Source organism: Penicillium daleae (assembly GCF_028827525.1).
Source record: "Penicillium daleae strain IBT 16125 chromosome Unknown utg000007l_segment0_segment0, whole genome shotgun sequence".
Lineage (NCBI taxonomy): Eukaryota > Fungi > Ascomycota > Eurotiomycetes > Eurotiales > Aspergillaceae > Penicillium > Penicillium daleae.
This window is the reverse complement of record NW_026623155.1, coordinates 1,171,807-1,192,062: the sequence shown is the minus strand read 5'-3', so window position 1 is coordinate 1,192,062 and position 20,256 is coordinate 1,171,807. Positions and strand designations below refer to the sequence as shown.

General features: G+C 45.7%; 4 protein-coding genes across 4 annotated transcripts; 3 read left to right on the top strand and 1 right to left on the bottom strand.

The window, feature by feature from the left end:
- Positions 1-1,950: 1,950 nt before the first annotated feature.
- On the top strand, positions 1,951-3,600 carry N7458_007588 (Hnm1p; the record flags this gene model as incomplete). Its single annotated transcript, XM_056910970.1, has 1 exon — positions 1,951-3,600. The coding sequence occupies one exon, from the start codon at positions 1,951-1,953 to the stop codon at positions 3,598-3,600; it is 1,650 nt and encodes a 549-aa protein (XP_056763796.1).
- Positions 3,601-10,250: 6,650 nt separating this feature from the next.
- Positions 10,251-10,644, top strand: N7458_007587 (uncharacterized protein; the record flags this gene model as incomplete). Its single annotated transcript, XM_056910969.1, has 2 exons — positions 10,251-10,377; positions 10,505-10,644. The coding sequence occupies 2 exons, from the start codon at positions 10,251-10,253 to the stop codon at positions 10,642-10,644; spliced, it is 267 nt and encodes an 88-aa protein (XP_056763795.1).
- A 2,168-nt stretch (positions 10,645-12,812) lies between these two features.
- N7458_007586 (uncharacterized protein) lies at positions 12,813-14,056 on the top strand (the record flags this gene model as incomplete). Its single annotated transcript, XM_056910968.1, has 4 exons — positions 12,813-12,957; positions 13,005-13,057; positions 13,245-13,768; positions 13,822-14,056. The coding sequence occupies 4 exons, from the start codon at positions 12,813-12,815 to the stop codon at positions 14,054-14,056; spliced, it is 957 nt and encodes a 318-aa protein (XP_056763794.1).
- A 4,443-nt stretch (positions 14,057-18,499) lies between these two features.
- N7458_007585 (uncharacterized protein) lies at positions 18,500-20,256 on the bottom strand (the record flags this gene model as incomplete). The annotated part of the gene is made up of 3 exons (XM_056910967.1): positions 18,500-19,151; positions 19,935-20,120; positions 20,192-20,256. The coding sequence occupies 3 exons, from the start codon at positions 20,254-20,256 to the stop codon at positions 18,500-18,502; spliced, it is 903 nt and encodes a 300-aa protein (XP_056763793.1).

Genomic DNA, 20,256 nt, shown 5'->3' with positions numbered 1-20,256 from the left:
AACTAAGTTTACCGAGGCTCAAGGCTCTATACTTAAGTTAATCAGTATAGATATCCGGCCCGGACTTATTATCTCTCCGTCGGTCTAATCTATTATCCGACCTATAATAGAAAAGCTTACAATTCAGGCGATTTGCATTAATTGCTAGGTAGAACATAGTTCGAAATATTTAAATATGGTATCTTTTGAAATTGTATAAGCGATCACTGAACAAAAAGCGAAGTACGGCCGCTTTATCGATATAAAATAATACTCGAAATTTAACGAGATCGCCGTACCGGACGCCGAACTTCACTTCTGGGATACTAACGGGCAGATTTTGTTAGTCGGAAGAACGCCTCTGTCATTTAGATCCACCTAAGCATTCACGGATTTTTTTCACCGGTTCTTTGCGGATGCGGAAACCCTCTATATGTTCGGGCCTAGCGAATTAAAGCAAATACCAAAGGATAAAGTTAAGGTTATATGGCGCATGGAAGACCAGATCTTTCTCAAGTCAACAGCCAATATTGTGGGCGTGAGGGGTGGGGGTTATTATCATGAAATTTGGAAGCTAAAGGATGGGGAATGGTTTCTGAAGTCTCTTAATTTGAGAAGGACATATACTCATGTGACTCCTATGGCAAGGGTTCTACAAATTCTACAATCATGCTTAGGACTGACACTATATTAGACACGCAAGTCAAAAGCGAAATCCGTGCTATGATACAATTCGAGACTGGTTAAGGACAGCCGACTTATAAGGGTCATACAAAGCCCTAGACTTTCTACTATAACGTCAAATTTGCCGCTGGTGTGGCATGTTTACAGTACCACAGAATGGAATCCTTTCGTAGCTCTAGCGCATCGCTGAACCAACGCTGGCCGATTCTGTGGCAGCGAGCCGCCTCGTACCTAAGGTCTGACTAGGATATTACGGAATACTAGTTACTTCGTTCTAGTCCTCCACGTAGTATAGGTGAGTTCTAGGGATCGTTTATGAAAAACTAGACGGTCATATTATTAAGAATCGCTGTGTCAGTTACCTGCGTTACCGGAAACGAGCAGAAGCAAGCTGGCTCTGCACGCTCTACTATTATGTCAAGAATATCATCTGAGAGCAAGCGTTTATGAGTATTTCATGATCTGTTTTGTCTGAAGAATGAAAGTCACTAGCTTATAGGAAATATGTTACGTCATTGCACTATTCTAATACGATCAAGACCTTACTTACAATCAGCAACGCTTAGCGTGGAAGTTAATATCAATGATGTAAGAGACCTTAAGTCAAGAAGAGAGTTACACTACTACTGCAGATGAGTCAGCACCAACCAGTCATAAAAGAGAAACCTAGACTGAAGTGCGGAACGAAGCCCTAGAACCCTAAGAGTTAAGATGGATAGACTCGAGCGAACCAGACACGTCTTGGCTGCGAAAATCGACGAATCAGCGGCGAGAACGGGTGAGGATTTTGCAGTGACGAACACACCAAACTTTGTGGGCAGCTCGCGCGGGGTAGTAACCCCTTCACTCGTTCCTCGATTCACAGCAATACCGGGTAATTATATAAGCCAGGTCTGGGGTTATCTTCTGTCATAACTACGCATCCGTGACTTCGCTGCCCCACGTTCCACGTTCCCATACGTTAGAGCTTTCAGGTCTGACGACCGTCCGGTACGAGGTCCTATCAATTCTTTCAGATATATCAAACCCTGGTCAAGCTGCCGAATTAAGCTTTTTCCGGATGGCTAGCTTCTACGTTTGAAGTTTTCCGGCTTGCACCTGACGATCGGTCATTCCGTACCTGCCGAAAAGCAAATCAGCGACCTCGAACAAACTAAACACAAATGGTCCTTTCAACGCTTCCATTATGCAAAGAGCCTCAGTTTGAATGGCTTGTGCTAGCACTATTTCAAGGCTCCGTGGAGTATGAAATGGCTGTCATTCGAAACGCAGCTGAAACGAGAAAAGATGGACCAGGCGACCTATGATACCTTGGACTTAGCAGGAATGGGGTACCAGCAGGCATTGTCCCGCAAGTTCACCACCTGGAGTATGCTAGCGCTAGCTTTCAGCATCTTGGGAACGTGGTCAACGTTTGCGCAAGACTTGGCAGGCGGCTTGATGAACGGTGGGCCCGTCAGTATTCTCTGGGGCCTATGTCTTGTCACATTCTGCAACCTCTGCGTGGTGGCATCCCTAGGTGAACTTTGTAGTGGTATGCCTACGGCACTGGGGCAGGCCTACTGGATCTTCCGCCTGTGGCGGTCCCCTTGGGCCCGATTCGTCTCCTACCTATGTGCGTGGATAAACGTGTTTGGCTGGTGGACGCTCACCGCGTCGCAAATCGCCTTTATGACCAATTTTATGATTGCAAACAAGGCAATATATGACGCTATGTGGCCTGGCCCGAATCGGTGGCTGTTATTTGTTGTCTATTTGGGCGTCACCTTACTGCTCACCTTGCTTAACGCCGGTGCTTGCCGCAAGGACAGTCACCTGCCATGGTTCAATAACATCCTTGGCATCCAATTTGGAGCTTTGCTTATCATCTTCTCGTTGGCCATGCTGATTTCAGTCGCCGTCCGCTCGGATCTGCACTATCAGCCAGCCGGGTTTGTCTTCGGTCAGTGGATCAATCGGACTGGCTGGCCTGATGGAGTCGTGTGGTTTATGGGGCTCCTCCAGGGTGCCTATGGCCTAACAGCATTCGATTCCGTGATCCATATGTCGGAGGAGATCCCTGCACCAAGGGTTAATATCCCTCGTGTTCTGCTCTTAGCCGTCATTATTGGAGCCGTCACAGGTGCTCTTTTCATGGTTTTCTGCTTATTCTGTTTACAGGATCTTGATCAGATCCTGGATTCGCCTACAGATTTTCCTTTTACGGAGCTGGTTTCCAGTACTGTGGGGTTAAAGGGCACTCTTGTGCTTATTGTACTTTTTGAGATTAACGGTTTAGGTCAGGGTCTCAGTATTATGACCGCTACATCGCGTTTGACCTGGGGCTTTGCTCGAGATGGCGGGCTACCCTGGAGCATCTACCTTTCACATATAGACACGTATTGGAACGTTCCAATGCGAGTCCTGTGGGCCGAGGGATTTCTTATCGCAGTCGTGGGGGTGCTTTACCTCTTCAGCAATACGGTGCTGCAAGCCGTGTTGAGCGTAAGCACGATTTCCCTCACCATCTCCTATGGAATGCCTATTATAATTTTAGTCTATGTTGGGCGCGATCAACTACCACCACGGAGATTCCATCTGGGCCGATGGGGTCTTCTGATTAATTGGATTAGTATTGGCTATTGTGTCGTCACCACGGTCTTCTTTTTCTTTCCAGGCTCGCCTCGGCCGTCTTCTACTGATATGAATTATGCAATTGCTGTGTTCGGCGTTATGTTGGCGGTTGCTGTGATGTGCTGGTTTGTAAAAGGAAGGAGTTTCTATTTAGTAACAGATAGGTCTATGCTGGAGGCTATTCGAGCGCAAGGCTTGCATCCAGCAGCTGAGCAGCTCCGCGCCGAGCAGATCAGATTTTACCTGGAGTCTGACCGTTCGAGATTAGCGGCACCCCGTTTAATGTCACTTTGGACCTTGAACACCATCGAGAGCCTGGTATGACCTGTTACCTACTGCGTGACAAGGAGTCTGTCTTCTGGAGTGAACGCGCCACATGTGACAAAATGGTTTCCTGTACTCTAGAGTAAAAATGTCGACTGATTCTGTCTCCTATATAATTAAACTCCACATCAAGGTTCCGACTGGTATCTCAATAGCCATTGAGCGCCCCGACCGGTCAGGATAACACGTATAACGCTATACCTATACTGCAGGCGATAGGGCCCATGTTGATGACTCTGACAATAGCCCCGTTAAGCCTAGAATCATATAATAGAACCTTATCAGAAGGACCTTTAGATATAGATAGATAAAGGGTAGTTGTAATTTTATCTTGGGAAGAAATCGTGGGGTTAAAAGTAGTTACCTAACAAATCAAACACAAACAAAGTGGGATACGTGATAATTAGGGGGTATCGATGGAAAGGTTATGATTGTGCGTGATGTTTTGTCTCGATACCGTGGCATTCTCGCCCGTTATCGTGATGAGTGACCTTCGGAAATTCATCGCAGTTTACCCGTCGCCGTATTGCAAAGCCAAACTATCTCTTCGTAGGACCCAGTCGCTAGCAGCTAGCCATCGGGTAAAAATACTACCGAGTAAACCGACCTTAAGTGACCTTCAAGTTTACGCTGGACTATACCCACCGCTGGACACCAGAGACAGACTGTTATATCATCCGAGGCAGACGCCGGGAGTCGGCTGTCAGGCGAAAAAGCTACGGACGAAACCCAATTTAAATAGCCCTCCAGAACTTGCTCTTACGTGCCCGATTTATGTCCCAGAGCCGGACTATCATGTCCAGAGCGTCAGAAGCTGATAACTAGCCCTCTGGCGAGAATGTTACTGATTCGACTTCACCCTCATAGCCACGGAAAGTCTTTCGCAGCGATCCTATTTCAGTGTCCCAGAGCCACAGTGTCCTATCATGAGAGCCGGACGCTACCAGCTAGGAGTCAGGCGAGAATACCACCGACTGAACAGAATTTGAACAGGCGTAAGATTCCGCCGCAGTCCTCCCATTATTACGTCCCACAGCCAGATTATCTCATCGTAGGAGGTAGGAGCCAGATGCCAGTAGTCAGCCATCTAAAGATAGAGCCACGGACCGAACCGAACTGGTGTGACCTTCAAGAATCTGTCACAGCACGCCTGCGTTCCATAGACGGATGGTATTATCCTACAAGCCAGAGACTAGTATTTGACCGTTAGAAGCAAAAGTGACTGCCTCAAGGGAGCCCGAGTGCCTTTCAAGTGCTTACAATTCAGCGCTCCAGGTCTCTTCAACACGTAGCAAGCGATATACCCAGACAGGAATACCTATTTCAAACTCTCTACGTACTAGAGCTTTCTGGGGTGCAAGGATAAGTCCCGAGCAGTAAAGCTGAACGAGCACAATATCGACTACCTGAAGGTTGTTGAGTATAAAGCGCTTTGCGTCATGCGGAAAATCCGCCATCGCAGAATGGTTGGGGTCCTTTATCTATCAGTGTGAATTATATATTGGCCAAACAAGACACATACCGATACAACCGCCTGTGAAAGATCAATTATCTCCACCGCTTCAATGCATCGTCAATAAGGCTCATTCCCTCCACCCAAGGAAGGAAGTGCCTACGCAGGAATGAAAAAGACTTTTCCACATCACACAAGTTTTTGCATTGCGCCAGATGATGTCCCCAGTCGATTTCCCAGTTCCAGCCATCCCATTCAATCAGAAGATGGACTTGCTTTGTGGCAAACTAGCACATTCTAAAACTTGCTGGAGTAGCTCGGTACCGGTGCTTGAGAGACATTCATTCTCATGCTGATCCATATACGAGTCAAACTCGGCCCCTTGTGCAGTGGGCAATTTGGCGAGGACAACATTTTAGTCAATCCAGTCCGTATTTCCAGCCATATCGGTTAATATTGGTTAAGAGAATCCTGTGCAGACGTTAGCTAGTCGTACTCGGATTTAATCATGAACTTACATCTAGTCCACCTGCTAATATAACGAGAAGGATGCCTCATAGCTCTGGATATCCTTCATAATCCTGCCCACTTCTGCGTGTTTAAGAGGCCATGCTAAGGCTGGAAGTCCATCATTCGCTTCCCCTTCCCTGGACCAATCTTCACTTCTAAGGCCTCGAGTTGCGATCGTTGATAGTATTGACTAGCGACGAGGAATTAGGTAGATTTGCGCCCTGCGACTCTTGGAGAACATCTTTGAGAACTGTAACCGTCCTCTGTAAGGCAAAAATATCTTCTCGTGCATATTTCGCCATATGTATATAGCTCCCGCAAGTCTCCACAATTCTCCCTGTGAGTTGGATAACCGCAGTAACGATGATGCAGAGAAACGACCTCTATTTCGGCTGGATACAAGAGCAAAATTTTCAGTGTTCCCGAAAGTACAACGGAACAAGGCTGCCCAAGCCTTCGGTGTCTCAAACCTGGTGTGATCACCCCCACTCACGTAGAAGTTCCATTAACCCCGCCCCGGACGGGCACTAGCATATATTAGGGATAATCACGGAATATCTATTTTCCTGTCACCAAAGTTAGTTTTAACTATCTTAATTACCAGCCGACCCGATCACCCGAGAACATCATGGTAAATACAATGTCTCATAACTTAATATCTCAGCACGTAAGGTTAACTATACAGACTCCGGGTATATAGGTATGTGTTTATAGCCTTGAGAACTATTTTGGGCATAATGATGTGTATATATATATATTTATATTACACTATCGGAGCGTATTTTTGGTATTGTGGATAAACAACTGTTTTCTGCTAATGCTCATTGCTCCAAAGTATTTCTGATGTAAGAGAATTCAGGTATACCACAAATCAAGTGAAAGTATCTTCTCGTTATTGACATATCCGCACCAACAAATCGCTTTTAGCATAGTGTTTTAGGGTGATCGAGACGGCCAGTTCTGAAGATGGGCCCGGGCGGTTCTAAATTCTTGAACCACGAACCGCTCCTCAAGGGAGGGAGCTGCAGCCTATGCACTCCCAAAATCGCGCTGGCCCGTGAATGCTTGATATGTCAAGGATTACGTCTTTCAATTCCTGACATGGTGAACTATGCTCGTTGTTTATTGCTACAGAACAAGGTTTTGGCATGCCAGCCATTGCCAGATGAATGACTGCCCAATCGGCTAAATTACCCGCCTCTGTGGCCCCGAGCCGTCAACGCTTGCCCTAAAGCAATTTCCCATCTAGTCGTCAACAATGCAATGGAATGCCACGACTGCAAGGTATGTTGTAACCCTCGGTCCTTTATAAGATATTTGTTCCCACCCAACAGAAGGGATATTCTACAGAACAAGAAATTCCTCGCTACTGAGAACCCATTCATTACCTCGCTGCCATTTATTCCTAAACGGACTCAATTTTCTGGTTTAACATGATGACAGTGAATCTTCGAACTCTCCTTATGGGGGTTAGCTTCATCTTTTCGGCCACTGTGAATGGAGTAGAGCTTCAGGCTCAACAAGTGGGAGATTGTAAATTACCCCTGGCTTGCTTGACTATCATTCAGATGGAGGATTGCTAAAACATGCGCAGGTATTGCGTGGTACTCACCCCAACTGCGAACTCCTCCAGAGACCTGCGTCGACGTTGTCAATATGCATCCAGGGCTTGATTTGACCACATTTTTAAGCTTGAACCCTGCGATTCACCCTTATTGCGACAACATGCTGGCCGGGCATGCAGTCTGCATTCGAGCTGTTCCGCCAAATGACTGCCCGAACCCGGCGGAACCAACTCCACAGCCACAGCAAATTAGCCCAAAGCAGCCGCAAAGTAGTACCACTCCGACGCCGCAGGAAACGGACTCCACAGCTTCTAATGGATGGCATTGAGAAATGACAGTGTAAGCCATGTTGCACTGGGGAGAATCAGGTCAATCTATCAAAGCTTCTGCGTTATGGCTCTTCTAGTCGTTTTGAGTGCGTATACTATTTATGAAGTGACTCGGACAAGTTTTGTCAAGAGACAGCTAGCGAACCTAGTATAATTAGCGAGTAATTAGGTTACTTCACATTTTCACTCAAACATCCACTATGATTGAAGATCTGGCACATAAAGAAGCTAATCATTGAAAATGGCCTGCAAGCTTTGTAATTTGATGAACAAAATTGGTTTGAACGGACAGCATCTTCAGCAAACGAACACTAGTACGAAGACTGTCTTGAACCAAGACCTTTTTGACTGATCACTTCCTTGATGAAGAATTTAGAATTATTTACTTCTAGCATCTGGGAAGATCCCAATCTAGTAGGACTAGGGTCTTTACGTCCGGCCGAGTCGGGGCTGGAATGTTCAGCTACTCGATCTGTGACCCAAGTGTTCGAATCTCCTCCTGCAGCTGTTCATTTTGTCCATGTAGCTTGGTTGCATTTGTAGAGTGTTCCTTCCTCTTTCACTCTAGCTGAAGGGCTTGTAGACTTTTATACTCCAGCACCTTAGCATAATCCAGCGAGAATTCTGGATTAGTAATCCAAAGACCCTCTTTACTTTTCTTAGCTCTGCTAAAGACTGGAATTTTTTCGATAGCGTCTTTGGAGTGAATAGCTGTCCTAAGTCGGTGTTCCAGGCCCTTTGTGAGGTTCCGGATATCTGGAGGGCATTCGATATACTTACTGGCAAACGTATTATCGAGAAAGGCGTACTCGAGAATATCTCGGATAAGACAAAGCCCTACATTATCGTTCCGTTTTGTGTTTATTGTTGCCTTTCTTAAGCCTATGTGTGACCTTAGTGAGGAGAACCTAACATGTAGGATTGTCTAGAGGTTTTACTTTATGGGATCGAAATCCTGACATCCTTCCATTTCAAGACTTTACTTCACGGGATAACTTTAGAGTCAGTTATTCCCGAACAATAGGAGGATATAAAAGAGATCGCCCGGGGCGTTATCGTAATAGGTTTGTAGGATAGATAAATATGAGAAGGCGGTAGTCCTTCGTTGTTCATCGTTTATACTATTCAAGGAAGCTATCAAATCTGGAGAGAGGAAGAGAAAGCTCAGGAACGGTAATTTAAATAGTCTCCTGACGAGAAACAACGGTAATATCCTCTCGGTAGTTTTCTTTCGATGTTCTCCTTTTCGGTAATCTCCCTCCTATTGCTACAGCCAAGTAAGAGAACAGGGTCCAAATCGGTGCATCAAACAAAGCAACTAAGTCTATAGAGGAGAAGAAAAAAAATTCCATATACTAGGTTGGTAGGCCCTTTTGTTTACAAATGAAAGAAACCTCCCAGCAAACACCAGTGGATCAGTTGGATACTTGGCTCGTTGACTCCAGTTCGTTCTCGATCGTCACACCTATCATCATTAATATCGTCTTAGCAGGCAAGAAAACTTCGACTATCATGTGAGTAAAAGGTTTCCTTTTTCAGGTAAGAGCACAGGCAGCAGCCATAACATCCATCAGCTATAGGCACCATGTTTTATGGAAGAACTTAGAATCCCTCCTCGCCCATAACAGTAAAACTATCCGAGAGCTCTCTGTATTTATAAAGAGGCCAAAAGACTTGCCAAGAATTCGCCAACAACACACACTCAACCTCTCGCGGTGTGAGGAGCTGAAGCAAGACTTGAATTTATTCAACCAGGCCACAAAATGTGTAAACAATGCTTGAGAAAGAGAAGTTCTTCCTGCGTGTTTCTCCTGTCAACATGCCACGGTCTCGTCGTGGCGCAGGTGACCGAAATCAGTTAGCCGACGGTCGAGCTTGCGCGCGTCGAGGTATATTCGCGTATTGCTCTTTCTAGTCAATCGCCCGTGTAGAACGGGGCTTCAAATCTACCTTAGGGGCGCAAATCGAGGTTAAAGGCGTTGGCAGCCTTGGCTAGTGGCGTCCGTATCATTTCGGAACTAGGGGAACACCGGGATCGAACTAGTCAGCCTATATTAACGGCTAGAAAGTCTCAGCAGCTATATGTATTAGGTAGTAGTGGCTAAGTCAGCAAGAGTTAACGAGACGATAATAGTGATACTCCGTCTATTCACGGCGGTCACGTCGAACCTTAGGACCGATATCTGAACCGGAAGGCGACCTCGTTAGGCTACGTGCAAACATCAATTCCCGTCGACCTACGTAGTTTTTCTTGCCACTTTTCGCATTCTAGAGCGCCCCTGTCACCGAAGGCGCCTTGTCGCCGGAGCCCTGTTGACTTTATGATCGATTGGCGGAGAGGATGAGATAGACGGATAGGAAAACAAGGGTTTACTCGTAGAGCACGAGCGCCACGCGGACTGGAGACGACGAGAGAGCTAATGTTTGTGCGTCCTGCACGTTTTCTTTTCGGTCCTGGGCCACGCAACGAATGGCAAGCAACGCTCTATCGACCAGGTAGTGACAACCGGACGCGGGCGATGTGCAGATATGCGGTCCCCTAGATATAGCAATAGCGCTTTGCGGTGTGCTCTTCCTGCCAGAACCGCCCCACTTTCTCCTAGAGCCTCTCCCACTACTATTTGAACTCTCCGCCTTTTTTATTCCTCTGCATATTTTCTATCTTCCAAGGGACTTCACAGAGTGTCTTATTGGCCTCTATTGATCTTCCGAAATAGGTACATCACTCTCCCAATAACGACGCTAGTATAACGATAACTACACCATCACCGCTGCAGCTATTGCCTGTCCAGAATGCATCATTCCACTGGTCGCAGTAATAGCAGTACTTTCAAGCCCAATGCAGCACTGAATGATGACTGGAGCCAGGTCTCTGATCCTATAGAGCGCCGACGCATGCAGAACGAATTGCGCAACGAAGGTATCGTGAGTCTCTCTTTGGCACATACCCAAGCACCCGCGTTCATGAGAATAACCGCTTGAACAGGTAGGAATCTGAAGCGACAACTCAGCGATGGAATGCCATGTAGCTTGTCCTGCCCCACTAGAAGGGTCATATGCTGAACCCATGGCTCCTCCCGAAGCTACGCTCCACAAGTCATGCTCCAAGCCACTGCAAGCCAACAAGGTCATCGAAGACGAAGCAAACCCCCCTAACGGCCCCAAATATCAAGCCCTTGTTCCTTGATGACTATTACTTAAATACACAGTATGGGCGAAGTGTATCGGAAGAGCCCTACATCCACCAATTAACGGCCTCGTCGCCTGGAGTCGTTTCTGGCCCAGCAATATCGACCTACGACGTCTATTCCAGCTCTGGATAAATTCCATTCTACCACACAGCTCCAAGATGGAGTAGCGATACTTCATCTTCCGTTAGCTAGAGTGAATCAGTTTCGGTCACTGTCCCCATGGTGGACCCGTTGATAGGCCAACCATGTGACATTATACGTCCATTGTTTGAATGCTACTGATACGAATTCAGTGAGGTTTGGGAATTGGTCATGTGCTGAACAATATCTACTTGGAACAACTTCACTCTGCGGGTCTGGAAGCGTCGGTACCTTCATCGACGGGCTAACCCTATACCATTGCTCGAAAGGACCACACTGTTATCTATCTATTGACCTCTTTGTTGCAAATTTAGGCTGGTATGTCATCCAGCGACTGGGAAGATACAACATTGCCCACGGAGCTAATAATACAATCCACTCGGCGAAGTAATAAAATACCTCCTGAGATAGTAATCTGTAAGTGCGTTGGGCAGTGGAGGTGACACTGAGTATAGCCAGAATTTGCTTCAAGCTAGTTTCATCCTCCGAAGCGCGATCGTCTTTGACACAGCGCCACTTGACAATCGTGTAGGCAATGTAGTTGTCTCTGGGCCCCGTACTTTGCCAGTTATCGGTGCCAATTAAGTCAAAAGCACGAAGTCTACATACTCTCTTTCTGCCTGAAAGGAACCAGATACTGGAGACAAAGGGCCCGCAGGAGGTTTCAAAAGGGATATCGGGCGGAATGGTGCTGGATCGTGACCTGTCTTCCGGGTGTGCTGGGGTCGTCCTACATCTTTAGTAAAGAGAGGAAAGAAGTGTGGAAGAGTCATCAGATGAAATGAACGTTCTAATTGCAGAAAGAGAGGTCTCCAGGTGGATAAAATCACCCAATCATTCGAGGACTATTTATAGTTTCCGCAGCTGAAGGTAGAAACAACTATATAAAATATTGATAAAGTCAAGTCATGGTACCGATAATTGTGCACGCTTATGGTCGTATATATATTAGACTTATATCAAATATCTAGAAGTCATTGTGTGAAAGTCACAACAGAGAGGATGTAGGAAGGCTGACGGCAGCTGTGCTTATTGGAAAATTAGACACCTTTAACACCACAATAGCCTCTGAAAGGTCACGAATTATCAGAGCAAAGGTTCAGTTAACCATTTTGATAGAAGAGAGAGCTGAGAAATGACCAGAAAGTATCGAGCGTGAAAAATACAGCCGTAATTGTCATTTACAACCGTTCTGAAATTTCCAAATTTCTAGTAGTATTCCACGTGGATTGTCGTATGATTTCGTGTATTTACAATACAACATATTTCACAGAATTAAAACTAAAATCGGGAGAGCGAATGGGGGGACCTTATACAGTAGGGTTCAGTGTCCGTACCCAGGATTACAAACAATTCACATGAATAGAATACGCGTATTAAATCCTTCACTTCTACGCTGAAAACTGTGAGGTTTCTTAGCGCATCACGTGCGCCCCTGACCCCCGAGCACCCCTCAAAGGCCCTCGAGTGGAATATTCAGGAAGCACTTAATGTTACGCTCAAGCACGAGAGAGATATTGATCAATCAACATGGTAGCATTTGACCAAAACAACTAAGCATGAGAGAAGGAAAGAAGGAAAGATGGCGGAATGGCGAGAGAGCTATCTAAATAGTAGATTGATGCCTCAGGAACCAGGCATCAATCCTGCTGACGATCGTCACACTTAATACTCCATATACCACGGCACGGCTAGATTCCTGTGTACCTCAGTCCTTAACACAACACGTGACCCTTGCCTGTGCAGCAGGGGGGTAGATCGACCCCGTTTTTAGGAAGATTATACAAATTGTGAGGGGCAAACCTCATATCCGGGCTTCGCCCCAATATTGGGGGAAATGAGTCAGTCTGACATAATCACTCTCCACGGGGTTTGCCGCACTGCTCCAACCACGACTCTCATGAATACTATCCTGTATCCAATTAGGGGAATCCGTCTCGTCTGTAATATGCAACTCTCCGTTATGGTGGAGTCTCCGAGTTGGTTGAGACAATAATCCTTCGACACGTTGATTCTCCTAGTCATGAACTTTTCGCCACAGAAACGCGGGAACTTGGAGTCAATCAGCCTGGTCACGCAACTTCTTTGCTTTAGTGCAATTCCGCTTTTAGTCGCTATACGAGCCTTTGCCAAAAATAAGTTACATCTCGCGTTCGGGGTGGAGGATGGTACGTCTCATTTTCGAAACCATAGGTTTCTCAGCTAATCTTGGCAGCATCATGTTATGCGGCGTTGGTACGAAAACGCGAGCCTGATAGACTACTTTATGTATCTTGACACATGACAGATCTTCTTTGTGGGTCATTCAATTTCAACTCTATTTTGTAAGGAATTCCAGTCAACTTGCCCGGCTTAATCCAAATTGCTTATGAATCATCTGCTGCAGATACCTATGCTGGAGGTACAATTTCTTCCAACCCATCCGCGACCTGGGATCGTGAAATCAAATCTAAAGTACCAAAGCTCCCAAGCTCCTTCAAAGCAATGTATGCTGACCAACAAGATATTCTACATAGCCACGATGTTCTACGTCCCCATGGTTCTTTTCGTCAAGACCTCCCTAATATATATCATGATCCGGGTGTGGAGTCCCTATCAGGGAAAGGTAATCGCCTTGTACAGTTTCCTGGGTTTCATTATCGCGTACTATACTGTCATCCTGTTTGTGAAAATTTTTACTTGCAGCCCGATTCACTTATTCTGGGATTTCAATTATCACGATGGGACGTGTTTGAACCGGTCTGCAATCATCATCACCGATTCGCTTGTCAGTGTCATCACCGATCTCGCCATACTCATCTTTCCGATCGTTTTGTCTTGGAAGCTGCATATGCCTATTTCCAAGAAGCTACGTACCATTGTCATTCTCGGATCAGGAGGTATTGCCGTCGCTTTCAGTATCAACCGATTGGTGCTGGTCATATGTCAAAGAAATAGCCCTGATGACATCGACGTGTTCATGAGAGTTTTACTGTCCGAGTGAGTCTTTTTTCGAAATCTAATACCTCAAGAATCAAACCTAATCAATACAGTAATGCGGAAGGTGGACTAGGACTTATTTGCGCATGCATGCCGTCCATCAGCAGGCTTCTCCGTCACTACAATGAAATATGGCGCAGGCAAAGGAGAGAACAGCAATGCGAAATTGAGCTTTGTGCAAGTCTCAATCCCCGTCGAAATTGTGATCCCGAGGAGCCCCGTATATTTCCACAGATTTCGCCAAGTACATTGGGTGAAGAGCATTGCACCTCCACAATGAAGAAGTAAATTTATCAAGTCTTCAGGGGTAAAAGTTCCCCCATAGAAGGATTAAGCTCTAGTTTTCATCACAGTATCACGGCCCTGAACTTTATTCGCTAATATTTATGACCAGAGAATATTAAGTTTCTCAAATTTCCGTTTTGGTGGCGGTTCGGGCTCAGAGGCTTCCTGGCTGAGGGAGAACTGCATCAAACCAACAATCGGAATTTCACTAAAGTGATGATATGTGTTTTGCCCCAGGATGTATGCTGAGACAAATGTTTCAGCATTCCAATGACCATGAATAAATGTGCTGAAACCTCCGGTAAAAAGCAGGAGCAGGAGTAGAACAAGGGAAGCCCAAGTTGAAATAGGTTGAAATAGCGCAGCTTACGGGAGTTCTTTGTGTCGGCAGTGACCAGCACGGAACACTCCTAGTAAAGGGCGCCGACTTTAATCCGAGAGATATAAATAGCAGAACGCCGCTATTTACGGCTATACTGCTATAGGGAACGGATATAAGGCTATCGTCGACAGACTTCTAGTAAAGGGCGCCGATACTAATCCTAGAGATAAAGATAGTTACACGACGCTATCCTAGGCTATATGGTACGGACATAGCGTTATTGTCGAGCTACTCCTAGTAAAGGACGCTAACTTTAAGTTAATCCGAGAGATAAAGATTACTAATCGCCGCTATCCTCTAACTAGTTAACTAACTAACTAGTTAGTTAGTTAGTTATATCATCACTAACTACTGTATGACTAATCACTAACAAATTTTTTTAGCATCAAAATCAAGTGTCAATCCCACTTACAAATGGCCTACCAAAGCCTGTTTCAGCTGCAGTCATTGAACATGTGGCTGTTTTGCCAGAGTACCCTCAAATACATGATGCTGGTTATGCATATGTGGTCAATCTCGAAGGTTTATCATCCCAACAACCCAGAGCAGCGCTCACATCGGTATAATCCTAATTTTACTAGTACATGACTAGTTCTGCTAATACGTATATTAGATATAGTATTCCCGCAAGGCAAAGGGGTAATCATATGAGGTTTTTAACTCATCCTTAGATTGCCGAATGCTAAAAACTGGCTATCGGTGTAGTAGAATCAAGGCATGTGAGTTTCTAGAGCCAGGTATAGCTCTAGATACCCACTATTATACAGATGAGAAGCTTTTCCACTCAATAGCAACTATACGAAAGCAAATTCATCAGTCCGATCACTTTAGACAAGATCAAGAGTGGACAACTGCGTAAGTTTACTAGTACACGACTAATGTATAATAGTTCTATATCGCTAATAATAAAATAGGCTATATCGTGCAACCAAGCGTAAATTTGAGGTTCAGGGTGCGTGCTACACGCAGAATGAGACCTGTCGGCTTACATGTAGAACATATCATCATCCAGTAAGCTATTCATCCTTTCTACACTATTTATCCTAACTACTTCCTAACTAGTAATACAGAATACTGCCGATGTTTAGAGCTATTATCTTGCTTGTAGTAATGCAAGTACTAGTGATTCTACGGATCACTATCATTTTAGCCTACTAGGCAAAGAATCTTCACTTGATATACCTCTTTTGAAGCGTCTAATTCAGACCGGTCAATCTACAACCTTCCAAAATTGTGGTGTGATTGAACAGCAATCAAGTCGATGACAACAGTGGTATGATATAAACTTAACTAGTCATAGAGTACTTACTAACTAGTATTATTAGGAATTATCCATCTACAGGGACAAGGTACAATGGTAAAGTATACTTGTGAAGTTTATATCTGTACCTATATCCCGTTAGATATTAAAACACACCCATATACAAACTTCTACTCTCGCGGACTTCATAAGCATTCCCCACCACCACCGAATCGGCCGCCATAGTTGATTATGGATAAAATTTTGCACTTGATTTGCCGGATGCAAACACCAGACCTAACATACAATGAGTATTCTCTTCTATCTAATAATTATACTAGTTGTGACGACCTAGACATGAAGGGGGGATTTGGCGATGGAAACAAACATGACTAAATCAGGAAGATAAGAAAAGGCGTTTCTTATCGGAGGACATATCAAACATCGTCTCTCTAGATAGTTTCTTTGCTTCTCTTCTCCCTCTCTAGTCTTGATACTCTCGTCAAATGGCACAAGTTGATCCTTGATCTCTTCCTCGCTGTAACATACGGGAATAGTAAGGAACTGGTATTGGCGGAAAGTGGAGGTGGGTAAGGTAATGTAAGAGGTGGAGAGGTGTAAGAGTTCAGGAGAGGGGGGTGGGGCTTTAAGGCCCAAGGAAGAAATCACCGCGGTGACGGGAGGTCTCAGGCCACCTGGGCTGACCTTGTAGTCACACTGTAAGGCAGCGATTCTTAGACCTATAACTGGCAGATCCCTGTATTCATTAGGTTGAGTTATGAATCAAGCTTGCAGGTTACCAGGGAACGCGCATGAGGGGCGGCATGAATACTCGAGCCAGCCAATGATATCGCAGATCTGCCGATCAGGCGTTCATGTTCATCCTTCTTATCTCTTTCCCGGCCACGGGTTTGCCCCCTATCCCCTCGCGACTGTCTGTGCTTCTCTTGTGGCCCCTTCAGGCATTCTACTATGACCAAGGACTCTTTACGGGAGTGTATCCTTATCCTGGCTTGATAGAAGCATGTCCTTGCTTGCGAAGGGATCACTTGTGACTTGTCGTCATGCTAAACCCCTCCCCCCAACTTGTTGATTCAATTTGAAGTGTGTCCATGAATATGTTAGACCTGGCAAAAAATGTGCTTGCTCCTTGGAGCTTTACTACACCACGAGGGCTCTCGACGTAGTTTCTGCTCAGGACCTGCATTTGTCAGGTTAGGAACTAATCCCGAACGAGTATTGCCATCACAAACCGCATTCCCTGGCTACAGCTTGGAGTACAAAGAAATAGAACGTACGGGATGCGCACGAGGGCGCACAGAAAATCGCGGGCGGTCGCTATTTTGAGGCGCAAGGAAATCAGAATTTCAGTATGATGCCTCCTAAGGAGTCTATAGAGAGGAAGCTGGCATAGGCGCCGTCCTCAGCCTAGGCGAAGATTGCCGTTGAGGGTGAAATTTACGCCGTCCAAATCTGAGGAAGTTGATGGGCGGTTGCCTTTGTCTCTTCGTCTAGAAATGGGTGTCATAAAGCTAATCACAATCCCCTTGACCCGAACTAGTTCACCTGTGCCATTGTCTTCACCAGCTTGCCGTCTTTCGGCCACCTAACTATAATAGCGTTGCCCTCCATAAAAAGAAAGCCAGGTGGGTCTCGAATTAACAGAGCTTGATCCCGAACAGCTCGCTGTCAACAATCCCGCTGCCGAAAATGCCGCCGTCAAAAAGCCTGCTACCGAAAATTATCGAATCACCTACTAACGAAGAATGGCTAAAACGGTGCCTGTGCTGAAGTATGATTTATGGCTACAGTGCCTCATCCTAAGGCTCCTATTAAAGCTCGAACCTGGCTTCTCTTAGTGTTGATATTCTGGAGTAAGCATAGAAAACACAGCGTGTGGTTGGTCCGCTAGTTCTCCTTTCTCAACCTTGGAGTAGAATGGTCCCATTTCTCTGATCTAGTTCGGTTTTAGTTCGGAGATACTTTTTTTCCTACGAATTCGAAATCAGCTGCCCTTCTTCAATAAGGCTTTGCCGTACACTACATACAGTATCAGGACATTCTTGACAGAAGAAGTTTGTATAACTCATTCCTTTTCACATCCATAACTATGGGAGCTAGTAACGGATCGAGATCTTGTGGCAGCTTGAAGCGCGTATCCTAATCAGGAATGTCCCCTATGAATTAAGAAAGTAGCCCAAGAGCTCGAAGATAACGAAATAAAGGGACTCCCATCCTCGGAATTATGATTGGAGAGCTCATCATAAGACTGGTATATCCAACTTCTAAGACCCGTGCTTCCCATCCTACTAGATCTCGAGAGCAGACAGCGAGTCTCTTGTGCAGAAACAAACACAGCTGCAGGCTATGGGCTCCTGGGCCAGTATCAGGCAGTGGATCACTCTGGGCATAGAAGGGACTGAGGAAGTCGGATCATGATGGAAGCGGAGGAAGATGTGACGAATGTGACGATTGGGATAAAGGAGATTGCCATGGGATTCTCCATGATGGAACTTACCACAATTGCTGGAGGGGGTTTAAAAAGGAGCCTACATGGTAGATAGCTGTCTTCTTCTTTCCCTTCCATCTCTAGACTTGATACCTTCGTTGAATGGTACAGTTTGATCCAGGATCTTTCTCTTGACCCGTAACGGAAAATCGGAAACACTCAAGACAATGTCATTGTGGAGAACCAGCGATCGTAATATACCCTGTTATACTACTAACTAAAATAACTAGAAAAATTCCGTCTAGCCTAATTATATATTAGATCTACTTAGGGTCGGTAACTAGCTAGGAGATGAGGGAGCTAGAAGTATTCGTCTTATCTTGGTTCAGGTGGTGTATTCGGTATATCTCCAAGGATTTCGTCGTTATCAGAAAGGTTTTGATGAGAACTAAGGTGAATGCGAAGTGAAGGAGAAGCACGATCGATTGTAGTGGTATCAGTAGTACCACTCACAGCAACACCACCAGTAGAAGTAGCATTAGAAAGATCAGACGAAGCCGAAGCTGAAGCCGAAGAGATAGCGCCGCCTATAGTAGTAATACCAGAGGAATTAGCCGTACTAGCGGAACTAGTCAAATGAGCCAAGCTAGTAGTAGTCGTAACACTAGCGGTAGTACTGGTAGTAGCAGTAATTAGAGGAGTAGCCAAAGCATCGATGAAGGGGTTGGCGAAACCGCCGCTGTAAGCACTGGTGTACCAGGCCTTGACGCTGCTGGGCAGGCTGTTGCACCAGGCGGGCATGGTAACGGCTTCAATCTGGGAGATGAAAGAGGAGACGGAGGTTGGGTTCGTGATGCCACTCCACCAGGTGGCCGGGATGGCGGTCTCGAGGACGCTCAGAATGAAGCTGGGGACTGAGTCGAGGAGGAGGCCGGACTCATCAGAGGGGGAGGAAGAGGATAAGGTGCCCGGGTCCTGGAGGGCGGCCACGGCTGTGGCAGAGAAAGAGGATGGCAAGGAGCTTGAACTGCATTTTGGAAGGGATGCGAAGCGAGTGAATTAGTTCTAAACAAGTTGTCGGACCGGTAAATGGTGTCCAAGTAAAAGAATGAACGTATAAAATTTTTTCTCCCCCAAGAGTCGGAACATCGGCGTTCCCGCCTTTTTCTGAAGGTGCAATTGTGCCTGGTTCAGGTAAATGCGAGTATGATTAGCACCAATCACTGGTTCTAAATCTAAGCCCCTGAAAGAGGGTCAATGGGGAATACGGGCTAGGAAGGGAAACATAAGTAAAATGCATGAACTGGGCTGCGTTGGTAAGAGTAAGATAAGCACTAAATATGCATCCATCACGTCATCGAAGTCGGACTCCGAAGAACCCCCGATTGTAATATGTTTATAGCATGTTATTAGAAGAAAAGTGCTCCGTACATACGGAATTGGGGGCGGTGATTGGAATTAGCTTGAGACAATTCCACTTGCTAAACTTGGCTCTAAAGCTTAGTTTTTCCCCTAACGTTTCAGGACTCCACAACAGAACTTTGCACACTGAGATTGGGTAAAAGTGATTCTACTCACATAGGTATCCACTTTATATGCTGGATGATACAGGAATTTTCACACTAACCATGAATAGCTTAAGAATAAAATTGAGAGCCAGAAGCACAGCTTCCCCCAGTAAGCGGTATCAATCATTTCAGCTATACTTCATCATCTAGGTTTCCAGGTATCTAGAGTTTCTCGATGATACCCTTCTCCGCTAGCAGTGATCTCCCACTACTCGCTAATCTTGGCGTCATATCTGTCGTACTTGACTTTGCTGCTATCACGTGTTTCAACAGCAGGGGCATCGTATCGATCGTACTTGACTTTGCTGCTGTCACGTTCTTCAACCGCCGGGACATCGTATCGATCGTACTTGACTTTGCTGCTGTCACGTTCTTCAACCGCCGGGACGTCGTATCGATCGTACTTGACTTTGCTGCTGTCTCGAGCACTTATGTGAAGTTAGAGTTCCATAGCTCGCCGCACTACTTTCATTACCCAGACAAATCCTTAAGTACTTACACAAGTCCAAACACAGTGCTGGAAGCAAGCCCCAGAAGGATAAGGGAGGTCTTGGAGAAGTGCAT